Below are 14,011 nucleotides of genomic sequence, written 5' to 3' on the forward strand. Positions count from 1 at the left end.
CTGGCGAATTCCTGACAGGACACCATCTGGCACCCGCGACCAGACCTCTGGAACCTCCATGTCTGGACCTTGGACAGGACGCAGAAGACCTGCAGTGGTAGACACAATCACTCAGGCCAGGGCTCCCTCTATGAGGCACCTGTATGCCCCCAAGTGGTGTCACGACATCGACACAGCATCTTGTTCCCTCCATCTGGGAACAGAGGTTATGACAGTAACCGAGACGGTAAGTAACGATACTTATTTGTATCTTAGAAATCGACAGTAATGAGCAGTAGCGGTTCTAGCTTGTATGGCGCCCTGGGCGAAACTCGCTTCAACGCGCCCCCAAAAGTTGTTGACCGGGGGGGAGTCTGTGTGGGTGCCTCGTGCTGCCCCCCCGCAAGATGCTGCCCTGGGCAACTGCCCATGTCGCCCATGCCTAAATCCGCCAGTGGTAATGAGCTAACTTGTGTGGCAATACCAGAATGTAGTTTATCTGTCGAGAAGCAACATAGCAAGAATTTAACCCCAAAAATTCCCTCAAATTCCTCCACCTTGTAAATGTTCACTCTGGTTTTATTCCATTCGCTATCTCTTTGTCTTTTGGCAAGTTTTCAAATTTTGGCAAAGATAAGTTCCATTTCCTCTGTAACACGTCTGCCATGGACATTCATATTCTCCAGTTTGAAAAGTTTACTACAAGTAGCTACGCCCCAAACTCACGCAATAGGTTTAGATAGAAAGGGATGGATGGAGCTGAGCAGGCCCCTCAAAATATAAAGCATTGTGAAAAGATCTTGTGAAATATTCATGCATAATGTGCTTAAGTCTGTATGCACCTACTCTGGAAAATTAAGTTATAACGTAGTTGGGAATTTAAATTATTAAGTAATAATCCTTGAACTCCAAGTACCATATAATACAGGAACACATCACCAGTGGCGGGTCATGCATTTAAAGTCTAGGCCTTCAATGTGATTCATGCCATTAAGAAAACACAGTTTCACAATGAATAAGACTCCCTATGCCTTTGGACATCATATATTATGTCGCAGCTAACTAGTAATACCAATTGACATTTTAAAAACACCTCCACGCATGAAAGCCAGAACTTGAAACAACACTTAATGCAAAATCAAGCCTACACAGCATGACTGTTTTGTGAAATGAACGTCTCCCGAACAGACATTCAAAAATCATAATGTTTCATATGAATCTAACAAGGAGGTATTTAATACCTGGAAAAATCTATCTAATGATATTTGCAATTTAAATGTTGCTTGCAATAAATTTCGTTTCGTCAGGGTACACGGTTATGCTGCGTTCCATTCAAGTTGGAAGAGGGATATTCCTACTTGATATCTCTGACCATAAATGCATTATATTCCCCCATATTCGGAAGATGACGTTTAAGGAAACAAAACTGCAATGCTCCCGTTAGCTTAGCAGGGGTTTGACTCTCATTAGAGATGTCTCCTAGCAACCCAACTGATAAACAATGCTGCAGTGCTACAGGTGTACAATTATCAAAAGAGATTATGTTTTATACACCTGTTTCTGAAGGCATTTGTTAAACAAGCTTTAATATCATGTAATGTGGAAACTAACACATTTATTGATATTACTTAAAAAAGTGAATGTTTATCACTTACTTTGTATATCTCCCTGAGTGTCGACATGTTTGTGTGACATCATGCACCTGCATCTCGGCGAAACTGGAGTTGAGAATTTCTGTACGAGCCTACAAGTTGTAATTCTGACTTCAAGATGCATTCCATTGCACTTTTCCTAGGAGGAAGTTGTTAAATCTGACTTTCCGAGTTGAATGGAATGCAGTTGATCTGACACTGAATGCTCAAGCAGCCTAATTTACACTTAGAAAACTCCTGATGTTCTTATAACAATGCAAAAAGCACTTACCAATCTGCTTGAAGTGAAAATCAGTCCTCCTTTCCTGTTTAATAAATTAATCAATAACACAGTCATGCAGAATATCTGGTGTTTTTAAATCCACAAGGATCTCTTTCTCAACGGCAATACCAGCAGTGATGATAGCCGACTCGTCAGACAGCTTGATCTTATGCTTTTTGCTCTTGAATTATGTACATCACTTAAAGCGTGATTGCGTCACTCAAGGCCAGCTAGAAGGCCTCGACCGGGACATATCCTGAAGACCACACCCACAAGAACAAATAAATCAATCTGATTGGCTGATGAATCAGACAGTCTGACTTTAGTTGCCATTCATTTGCATGGTTGAGGGATTCTGAAGAAATTCTGAAGGCCTGACAGGGTGGAGCTCAGACTCACGCGCTTCTTTGTGCATGTGATTTGTGAAAAAGTTGTCACACTTTGCTTGTAAGCATCAAGGAATAAATTCTGACTGGATAAACTTTTCGTTTTTCTCTATTTGTTTGTAGATTAATTAAGAGTGGAAAGCAATCACAAATACATAGGCAAAAAGTTGATTGAGAATGAAAGGATGAAAAATATTTATTTATTTGGCATGTTAGGCCAGCAGAGAAGGCTTTGCTGGTCCTAAGAATTCGCCACTGCACTTCACTATGCCCTTTCATAGGGGTCCACTTTGGACTGCAGTCTCATCAGCAAGCACAATTTCTTGATTGATGATTTTACACACCTTGCTTCTTGTGCCTTTTCGAGTCACTGCTGCATTTATCTAGAGATAAAGTCTGGGTGAAACGACTGCACACAAGAAAGCATCAGAGGAACATGCATTTACATGTCAATAAAGCAGAGTAGAAAAGATGACCTTTTTGGCCAGTGCCCATGAGAGCGACTCATACACCATTCTTTGTTCTGGGAGGTAAACACCCAGCAGGCAACACCTTTGGGCCCAACAGTCAGAAGAGTTTGGTTAATATTCACACCATGGCCGAGCCGAGTCGGTGAGTCAGGGGTCTATATACCATGTAGGACGATTCACCATTAATCTGGGTGTCAGAGGAGGGCACAGAGCCCGAGATCTCTATCATGCTTGCATTATATTGAGGGATGGCTTCGCTGTGCTATTATTCAGAGTTTATGTGTGTGCAAAGTGCTAGGCAAGAGGGTTGTAATGTGACCCCCTGTCCACCTCAGGTCTAGTGCTGCGAGCAATCTGTTTCTGAATGCGCACAGGCCCCCTAGGAAGAGGCTGTTTGAGGCAGATTGCTTGAGTTGGAGAAAGACTACATGGAGTCAAGCAGAAAATAGCCTTGAATTGGAACCCCACTAGACCCTAGTTAGGACTGGCAGAATGTCATCATGCTCGTTCTCATCATGCACATTCACAGCTGTGTATTGTCTCTGCCTTATTTATCAGATAGCAGATATCAATAATAGCAGATGCAACAGCACTGATAAATAATTGCGAGAATAAATATATTCCTTATAGCTTTATCAAAAGGTGTTTGACTATTGAGGACCTTGCAGAGAACACATTGGGTCTCATTCACGAAAACCTGTGTGCGAACATTTTTACATAGAAATTAAGACTGATCAGTAAGTTCACACTTATTCATTTTAGATTCACGATACATTTAGAACCAACTGAAACCACACAAATACTCACAAAGAGCATATGCAGAGTCTACAGCAGAGGTTATGCAGAAAGTCCAAACATGGAGATCATTTAGGCATGTTTTGTTCAAATTACTAAATGCAGGCACACGCACCTGTTGTAAATCAGATTGTGTGTGTGAAGGAAAAAGTGCATGGAGTGGTTATTTGTGTAAATAAAATTCCTTGCTTTCTACAGTATCGTGTGATTGTAGGATTAGTAGGGTTTTTCATGCATGCATCAAAATCCTATTCTGTCAAATGTGCTAAAAATGTTCCAGGCTTCTTAAATTCTATAATTTGTTTTGTTTTTGGATTAGATCCAGACTTGCAGACTTCCACATGAATTGCCTGACGACACCACATTCAGTAACAAACTGTCCTAATGATAACTACCATGGCTGTCTGGTCTCCTATGTTGGACTAATTGGTGAGTGATTATGGGGCAAATTTGCTTTACAGCAATAAAAAGCCAGAATTTTGAATTGTATTTAAATGAATGGACTATATAATTTTTTACAACATGTATGTTTGCAATCTTTAGCAGTTTGTATATAGTAATTCATCTGAAATGTGTAAGAATTATCATAAGGCAAATATTATATAGGAAATCCTTACAGTGTCCAGATACCTTAAGTCGGGTTTTCAAACATTTTAAAGGAATATTCCAGTTCCAAGATAAGCTCAATTGACAGAATTTGTGGCATAATGTTGATTATCACAAAATGAAATTTCGACTTTCGACCCTATTTTTCTTTAAAAAAGGCACTTACAATGGAAGTTAAAGGGCCAATAGTTGTCAAGTTTAAAAGGTAGAAATATGCTTTTTATAAAAGCACGTACATTAATTCTTCTGTTAAAACTTTTTTATTATTTGAGCTGTAAATTTAAATCGATGCTTTTGCAGTTGTTTTAGGGTTTATGGGGTTATGTCGTCATGGCAGCAAAGTTGTAAAACTGGATATAACTTTACACAGAAAAAGTTAGTAAGCAATTTTTTTCACACTAAAATGATGTTAACATGCAACGTTTTTTTTTTTTTTTTTTTTTTACGTCTTGTGGCTATACTTTTTATATATTGTAATATAAGTGCCTCGATGTAACCCAGATTTTTTTTTCTTTTTAAGATATGTAGGGGTCGAAAACGAGTCGAAATTAAATTTTGTCATAATAATCAGCTTTATGCCACAAATGCTGTCGATTGAGCTGAACTTTGAAACTGGAATATTCCTTTAAAGTCCCATATATAATGATTCCCTTGCAAGGGAACCCCTTCCTAAAATATAAAGGCAGCAATGCATTTTCAGATATTTCTATATATTTTTATGTATACAGACCCATTTACAATATTAGAGAAAATGGTTAGCAAGATATTATAGAGAAATCGTTTTGTTTCTAAAATGAAATAACTGACTTTTATTTGTTACTGTACTGAAGCCAAAACAAATAATTTAAATATTATCTGGAAAATGTTTACTCAGTTAACAGTTTTTATTCATTTATTTATTTTTATTTTTTACTAATATTAGTACATTAGGGAACATTTTCAATTTAAATGTATTTGTATAGTTACACAATAAATATTGTTCCAAATCAGCTTTACAGAAAATGGTGCCATAGAACAAGTAAACAAGTTAAAGATGACAGAGGCAATGAAAAACTCCCAAGAAATATTCATGTATGCAAACTATTTTTGAACAAATATATGTTTGAAAACCCCTTTCCTAAGTCACACATTTATTACAATGACTTGGTAGTAATTATCTTTTTAATAATGATTCAAAAATAACCAATTGCGACAGGTGCTGGGTAAACTAGGCTTGTACGACATCAAAGAAAATCTTTAATTGCATTAGTTTAGCCTTTTACCTGGGATTAATCCTGGAGGATTAAAAATCTGCTGTCATTATGTTAACACATTTATCTCAAGAAGAGAGCAGACCAACAACATCTGGTGATTATACTCAGCCAAACACCACTCACTTCAGACAGTGAGATATATACACCAGCATGGTTCCCACCCCATGAATATTTATGAGAACCTCTGCCTTGGCCTTACAGGTTCAGATGTGACTCCTAACTACATGGATGCCAGCCACACTAACATAACCATCTCCCCTTGGTGTGGCTGTCGAGGCAGTAGAAATCATGAAGCTGAGTGTGAGGCCTTCCTCCGAGACTTCCGAGAGAACACTTGCCTGAGTGAGTGGTGCCAAAACCTCATGTAACCTCATGACTCACATCCTGAACAGTCATCCGTATGGGCTTAACCTAAATAGCATATTAATGAGAAATGCTCTGTCTTACGAGCAAGTGATGTTTCTTGCTCTGGGTCTTTTTTTATTTTCACACCAAAGTTTAATGGCTGTTGTTAAGGAATTGTTTTGTCTTTATGAAGAGTGGCCCCAAAAAGTATTTACCGACTTTTGGACGATTAAGTCAAACTTTAACATTTACATGGTACTAACTATCAAAAATAAACTCCAGCTTTACATAAGATATGAAATAATATTTTTTTTTTCTCTCTGAGTAAATAGAGCTGCAGACAAGACATGCAAACATTAAAGCCACAAGAACGTGTTTACAGGTAGAGCGAAGTTGGGATAATGGGCAAAAATCTAGGTGTGCTAATCAGAATTGGCTTTAAATTTGACCTTTCCCTTATTAAAGAAAAAGGTTTTAAGGCATTAACATGACCTTACACCAGGGGTCGGCAACCTATGGCACGCGGAAGGGTAATCACTTGCACGCCAGCAATGGCGAGAGAGGAGTAGACTATTTTATTTAAATGAAATTCCGCACCTGCATTCCAATCTACATCTTGATGTAATACTTCCTCATGATCACTCGGCGTGTTTTCATGAGCTGAATGGGAGGCTAAACAAAAAGTTAAAATGTGATGAGACTGCAGTATACCCAACAGACTCGTGCAGCGCTTGCAAGCCATTTGCACATCCTGAGCTGGCAGCGCTTCACTTTTGTTTAATCACGCGAGTCAACGCGGAGTCAACGCTCTGTGGATGACAGCCTACATTCCATGTTTCATTTGTTTGTTTTTGCTTTCAGAACAACATGTGGTGTAATAAGGAAAACACCACTATTAATCCTTGAGATTTCCAACCCAGCATACAGGTACACCCTCCTTAAACCATGGCCACACTCAAAATTACATGAAATGATTAAAAGAGAAAACATAAACCCACATTGTGGGGTTCAAAAATCAGATTCTGTTCAAATATAAATGAAACCTGGAAATAAAGTTTTAGGATTTTGCAGGTGCGATTCACCGAAAGAGGCTAAATAGTTGATCGACTTGTGATGTGCAAATGGCTTACACGTGCAGCGTGAGTCTCGTCACACTTTAATAGTGTTTAGACTCCCATTCAGCTGATGAAAACACACTGCAAGATCATGAGGAAGGATTACATCAAGATAGAGATTGGAATGCAGGTGCGAAAAACGTCATATAAATAAAATAGCCTGCTCCTCTGTCGCTGTTGCCTGCATGCTAGTGATTACATGATTACAATGACATAATATAAGAAATATTTAAGACTCCACACAATTTCATGATCAGTAATCAAATAAGCCAATTTGTGACATTAACTATGTTAACTCATTTTGTACAAAAGGACAGGTTTTCTTTCATTAAACACTTAAGATGCTCTGTGAAAATTCACATGCAGGATCATGATTATATCATAATCATTAGGTTTTGCACAAAATTTTCAATTAAATTAGAACAATTAAATTAGAAAAATGCAAAATAGAAACATTTTCAGAAATTCACATAAATTTGAATTTTTTTGTTTTTGCGTCGGCACAACCATTGACCGGGAAAATTAAATAATGGCACTCCATGTCAAAAAGGTTGCCGACCCCTGCCTTACACATTGTCTGGTTATAAGGTATAATTGGTAAATAATCGTGCATGTAATTGCACTCACTGTCTGAATTTCATGGCACTAGATACAAAATATAAAACTATGTTTCATAAAGTTTGACAACCAGAAAGTGTCCAAATACATTTGGTCTACACTGCAAAAAAAAAAAAAAAAAAAAAAAAAGTTTTGTGACGTAACCTAAAAGATGTTCTTCACTTTGTAATATCTAAATTAACTATATATATAAAAAATAAATAAATAAATTAAAAACAATTGTCAAAAGTAGGGATGTAATGGTTTCAAGGTTTCACAATATACCTCGGTTTTGAAATGGAAGTTTATCATTGTTGAAATTTCTCATTGACGGTATTGCATGAATATAAAGACAAAACCATATAAAATCCAAATCAGTTTAATTAAGACAGAATCGGCGACATTTACACTGCATCATAAACTTGGCGAGATAAAATCAATCTTTAAATTGCGCAATCCTCATGTTCGACTGTCACTCAATTTTAAAGGTGACATGCAGGTGTCACGAGTGCAGCGCATCACGAGCACATCAGAAGTGCAGCACGAGTGGAGCGCAGCCAGACTGATCTCCCAGTGAGATCAGAAAGAGTAGGTTGATTTTTCTTTAGCTAAAATCGGTGTATACTTACCGAAATTCATAACACTCTCCCACGTCAGATGACACGTCTTGCTTCCGGATGCAACGTGCTTCCGGGTGCACCACAGGGGTAAGCAATTGAACTAGAACTGATGCAAACATATCTGATAGGAGATGACGGCGGTCCGTGAGTCAGCATAATGTCGCCGATCCTAGTGTACAGGAACTATTGGAAACAACATGCCGACCTCCTGTGTGATCATGTTGGTGTAGCATGAGTACAGCACGAGCGCATCATACAGACATGTCCGAGCCTGAACCTTTATTTCCGCTGCCAAAGCGGTTGAAGTCCAGTGTCTGGGATTACTTTGATTATGTTAAAGACCCATGAGGCACCATCAATGTTGATGGTTACCCAGTCCAAGTAAAGTTTGTCGCCAAAAAGTATCGGCTCAGGCGTAAACGCTTCAAACCTTAAGCACCATCTCTGTGAGCACCATCCCACGGAATTTGCGGAGATACAGGATAATAAATTATAGCCTCTGTTTCATAAAAACACCAGATTCAATGTAGTTTTACATGATTTGTAATGACTAGGTAGGCTAAAGTTATGTTCATGCTTTCTGTCACATTCACAAATGCAGCAAACAGATTTAAGCACTCTTTCAACATTACGATGTGCCAACTGTTTGTTCATTTGCCAAAGTGCAACGCAACAGTAGGCCAACAGTGTGTTTGATACTGCTAATGTAAAACATAGTCCTAAATAGGGTTTGCAAAGTGCATGGCTTTTGGTGTGCAGGAAATTGACATTGACTATATGCATGCAGGAAATTGACATTGGAACTCTGGCCGAAAACAGTCAGTATTTCAATGGCAATAAATAAACGACAAATTAATAATATATTTTCTGTAGATATTGTTTAGAAATTAAACTAAATCACAAATCCAACAAATTACTAAATGCATACAAATGGAAATCTGAGGTGTTAACCTGGGCAATTATTATTACATATTTTTACAATTAAATTTAAATCATTAAATAACAATAACAAAATATGTTTTAGTAATAATTATCTGACAACTGTACATCTTGCATTATTATTATTTTTTTATTGTTTTACCTGTTTGTGATTTTTTTTTTTTTCACCTTATCAGATTAAGAGTGTCCTGATGTTCAAGATCAAAAGTTAAAGGATTAAAGTTGAAGCCCCTTGACTGCACATTGCTCTTGGCCCCTTTCCTATTAAAAAATACAGTTTAGAATTTGTTGTGGGACCCCCTGGACATTTGGGCCCCTAGAATCGTTACCACCATTCACCCTGCTAGCTACGGCCCTGCCGTATACACCCCTAGTCAAAAGTTAATTTTAAATGTTAGATCTGATAGATTAAGTGTCTTAAGGTAACGACTGCATGGTACCACGTCGTACAGTGTATTGTTTTATCTTTTGAAACTTAACAAACTTCTTTTTGCTTGATGAGTGTTTGATCTATATTTCTCTTAAATAAATGCCAGTTGGTTTAAATATGTTGTTCTACATAATGCAGAGTCATTCATACATTTGTGGCTTAAGAGTTCAAATACTTTTTGGGGCTACATTACATAAGTTTGTGTTTGTTTCATTGTGCAGGAAATGCGATACAGGCGTTTGGTTATGGTACGGACGCAGCTCTAGTTCCCATCACTGAGTCTCAGTCGGCGGCACCATCAGTAAGAACCAATCTGCAGCCGGCTATCATCACCAAGCATGTCATCAACTCAAATGATGTGAAGCCAATCGACAGTGCATGTGTTTTCTCCACATGTGCTAACCTGCAGGTAGGTCTGAACAATTTTGTGGTTCATTGTAGTGTTATATTCTTACCCAGCAAATGCAAGTCTAAAACAGGCTAAAATTTAGGGAATTTAAAGGTGGTTTTAGATTAAATTAAAGGTGACCTTTAATTTTAAAATGAAGGCTTTTTCGATGTTAAAATACTTTCTCCTATCCCAGTTTAATATGTAGAGTCAACTAAGTAAGCCATTCGTAGGTTGTTTTTCAAGAAAAGTATAAATATTTTAGCTCTGTGACACAATCAAAATATTTGCTTATCTGTTATTACTTTGACTTGGTGTGATGTGAGTTTGGGGCTTTGATATCTATATATGGGAGGAGTGTGCAGCAAAAACAGTAAAAAAAAAAAGGTACTTTTTTCCCTACAATTCCATTTGGTGGCACAGAATTTGTGTAAAGTTGATTTAAAGTTAGTCTCAAAATACACTCATCATCCAAAATTCTCCAAGAAACCAATATGTTTTTGTTTTTTTTACTGTTTAGTTAGGGAAATGGACAAAAGTGCTTATATTCATGCCTACATTCAGTTTGGATAGTTCTCTAGTTCTCTGTGTTCCCTACTAAAACCCAAACTTGTTCTGAATGTCAAGATTAGTGTTAAAAAGGTTATTGCTCCTTTGTGTATGCAAAAAAAAAAACAAAAAAAAAAAACACTCAAATTCCATTTAACTCTGGTTAAATCTGGGGCAAACCTTGAGGAAACCAACTGTTATAATCATTACAATAACTGAGGGCAGCATGGTGATGGGGGGTTGGAATCCATATTGTACCTGAAGATATGCCTTGTGACTAGTGGAAGGTAAAATGCTTTTGTATAATTCAGTATGTAGGTGAATAATTAATAAAACGAGAGCATTTGTCAGCACATGCAGGGCTATTCAGCGTGGACTTGCGGCATTGCTCTCCACACTGGTTATTGAGCAACCACATGTTGATAGTTTGGATTACATACAAATATAGAGGTTATGACATCATTTTATGGAAATTACAATGGAGCAGTGTAGTGAGTGAAGCCCTGGTACAGTATGTAATTCTTTTTTATTTTTATTTTTTTTTCCTATCTCTCTCTGTTCTGTTTAGCTGTTCTATCTTAAATTAACTTTCTGTGATCACAATCTAAAAATACCAGCCTGGTCTCATAGTAAATGCGTGACTCTACTGTACTGTATATACACTTTTGCAAAACTTGCTTTATGTGTCTCCAGGTACAATTCGCTGTAGTTTCTAGGTGAAATAAACACTAACAGAGCTACAGCAGATTAGCTTTCACACAAATCACTCGTACAATGGCTGAATATGACTTTATAAAACACTTCTTTTGTGCTCTATTACTCAGACCCTATGTTATGATATCGACACACTTTTAATGTAATGCATAATTTGAAAAACTTTAAATTTTAATGGGAAACTGTAGCCAAACGTATTATACAGCACATAATTTTGAACTCTGAAAATGTTGCCATGGTCATGTAAATTTCATGAGATCAGGCTGAAAAATACACCTTAAACCAGCTTAAGATGGTTTACCGGTCTTAGCTGATCTGTTTGCTTGTTTTGCAAACCTGCTGAAGTTTTGCTAGAGTCCAGCTAGGCCAGCTTAAACCAGCTAAAACCAGCAGACCTGTAGGAAGGTTGTAGCGGTTGGAGCCATGGCATAGTGGTTAATGCACATGATCCCCAAATGTTAAGCCTAAGTGCTCAGGTGGGAAACATAGGTTTGAATCTGGCCTGTAGTATCCCTATCCCATTCCTTCTTTCTTCATGCCCAATAAGTCTCCTCTTGACTCTTTCTGTCTGATAAGTGAGCCAAAAAAGCACCACACACATTTCCAAATGACAGTGTGTGTTGGTTGCAGTGTTGATTTCAAGTACAGAACATGATTGTGCGGTATGATTTTGCCTACATACAGGAAGAAATGTAATTCTGATTAAGTGATGTCATCATATGAATCATTTGTTAGCTAATCCAAGTCTGAAAGGGGCTGACTTATAAAGATATGGCTTTGTGTGGCCACTTCTATCACATCATGCCATGCAGTTTTGTCTTAAGTCCTGAGGAGTCATAAGCCCCTGGGTACAGACGTAAATGACTGCACTCTCTCATCTGTGCTGAAACAAATTATGGAAATTTCACAGACAGGAATATCTTTGAGTCGCTGGGAAATAACTAGTTTAATTTGTGTCTCTGGCAATTGTAGTAGGAGGAAATAGTGTATCTCTGAACGTGGTTATGTGACATTGCTGCTGGCATATGTTTGATTACTTAGTGCATTTAGAAGTTGAATGTGTTGAATAAGTAAGCAGCCGTACTCCAGAATGTATGTATAAATAATTATTATATAGATTGTACACTGTTAGACCGTACCTTGGTTTTTCTACAGTAACATACTGGCAACACTGTTGCCAGCTAGTTAATGTAAAAATCTGATAACGGTAAGCTACTGCAATTGTTGTGTACAGTAATTTACTGATTACTGTAATTAGTAGCTGAGGTATATTACTGTAAAAATATAAATTGTACAGTAACTAGCTGTAAATATCCCTTACATTTTTATTTTTTTTATATTTTATTGTTGTTATTATATACAATTTATTAATAATAAAGAAAACACATTATTTTTATTTTTTTTATTGGAGCATGACAAGAATAAGGGAACTGGATCATGACATACAGTAATTCTATACAGTAAAATATTAAAGGTATAGTTCACCCAAAAAAATTAATTCTCTCATCATTCCCTCATCCTCATGCCATCCCAAATGAGTATGACTTTATTTCTTCTGCTGAACACAAACAAATATTTTTAGAAGAATATTTCAGCTCTGTAGGTCCATATAATGCAAGTGAATGGTGGCTAGAACTTTGTAGGTCCAAAAATCACATGAAGGCAGCATAAAAGTAATCCATATTACAGTTAAATACTGTATGATTATATTATAGTAATTTACTGGTCATTTTACAGTTATATTTACAGTATGTTTACAGTAGAACGGAGCATCCTTTTTCTGTTCCAGCATGATAATTTGCTGAGTTTCTATCCACATACATGTGCATCTCAATAAATTAGAATGTCATGGAAAAGTTCATTTATTTCAGTAATTCAACTCAAATTGTTAAACTTGTGTATTAAATAAATTCAATGCACACAGACTGAAGTAGTTTAAGTCTTTGGTTCTTTTAATTGTGATGATTTTGGCTCACATTTAACAAAAACCCACCAATTCACTATCTCAAAAAATTAGAATACATCATAAGACCAATAAAAAAAAACATTTTTAGTGAATTGCTGGCCTTCTGGAAAGTATGTTCATTTACTGTATATGTACTCAATACTTGGTAGGGGCTCCTTTTGCTTTAATTACTGCCTCAATTCGGCGTGGCATGGAGGTGATCAGTTTGTGGCACTGCTGAGGTGGTATGGAAGCCCAGGTTTCTTTGACAGTGGCCTTCAGCTCATCTGCATTTTTTGGTCTCTTGTTTCTCATTTTCCTCTTGACAATACCCCATAGATTCTCTATGGGGTTCAGGTCTGGTGAGTTTGCTGGCCAGTCAAGCACACCAACACCATGGTCATTTAACCAACTTTTGGTGCTTTTGGCAGTGTGGGCAGGTGCCAAATCCTGCTGGAAAATGAAATCAGCATCTTTAAAAAGCTGGTCAGCAGAAGGAAGCATGAAGTGCTCCAAAATGTCTTGGTAAACGGGTGCAGTGACTTTGGTTTTCAAAAAAAACACAATGGACCAACACCAGCAGATGACATTGCACCCCAAATCATCACAGACTGTGGAAACTTAACACTGGACTTCAATCAACTTGGGCTATGAGCTTCTCCACCCTTCCTCCAGACTCTAGGACCTTGGTTTCCAAATGAAATACAAAACTTGCTCTCATCTGAAGAGAGGACTTTGGACCACTGGGCAACAGTCCAGTTCTTCTTCTCCTTAGCCCAGGTAAGACACCTCTGACGTTGTCTGTGGTTCAGGAGTGGCTTAACAAGAGGAATACGACAACTGTAGCCAAATTCCTTGACACGTCTGTGTGTGGTGGCTCTTAATGCCTTGACCCCAGTTTCAGTCCATTCCTTGTGAAGTTCACCCAAATTCTTGAATCGATTTTGCTTGACAATTCTCATAAGG

General features: G+C 37.5%; 1 protein-coding gene across 4 annotated transcripts in view; it reads left to right on the forward strand.

Annotated features, from left to right (window-relative positions):
• The window catches only part of LOC127433005 (GDNF family receptor alpha-2-like), a 108,870-nt gene that overhangs the window by 89,514 nt on the left and 5,345 nt on the right, over window positions 1-14,011 (forward strand). For all 4 annotated transcript variants that reach the window (XM_051684585.1, XM_051684586.1, XM_051684583.1 and 1 more), the window contains 3 exons: window positions 3,864-3,973; window positions 5,605-5,745; window positions 9,671-9,858. In XM_051684585.1, coding sequence (XP_051540545.1) covers window positions 3,864-3,973; window positions 5,605-5,745; window positions 9,671-9,858 — 439 coding nt within the window. The remainder of the gene's footprint in view (window positions 1-3,863; window positions 3,974-5,604; window positions 5,746-9,670; window positions 9,859-14,011) is intronic.

The sequence above is a fragment of the Myxocyprinus asiaticus genome, chromosome 42 (assembly GCF_019703515.2).
Source record: "Myxocyprinus asiaticus isolate MX2 ecotype Aquarium Trade chromosome 42, UBuf_Myxa_2, whole genome shotgun sequence".
NCBI classification, from domain to species: domain Eukaryota; kingdom Metazoa; phylum Chordata; class Actinopteri; order Cypriniformes; family Catostomidae; genus Myxocyprinus; species Myxocyprinus asiaticus.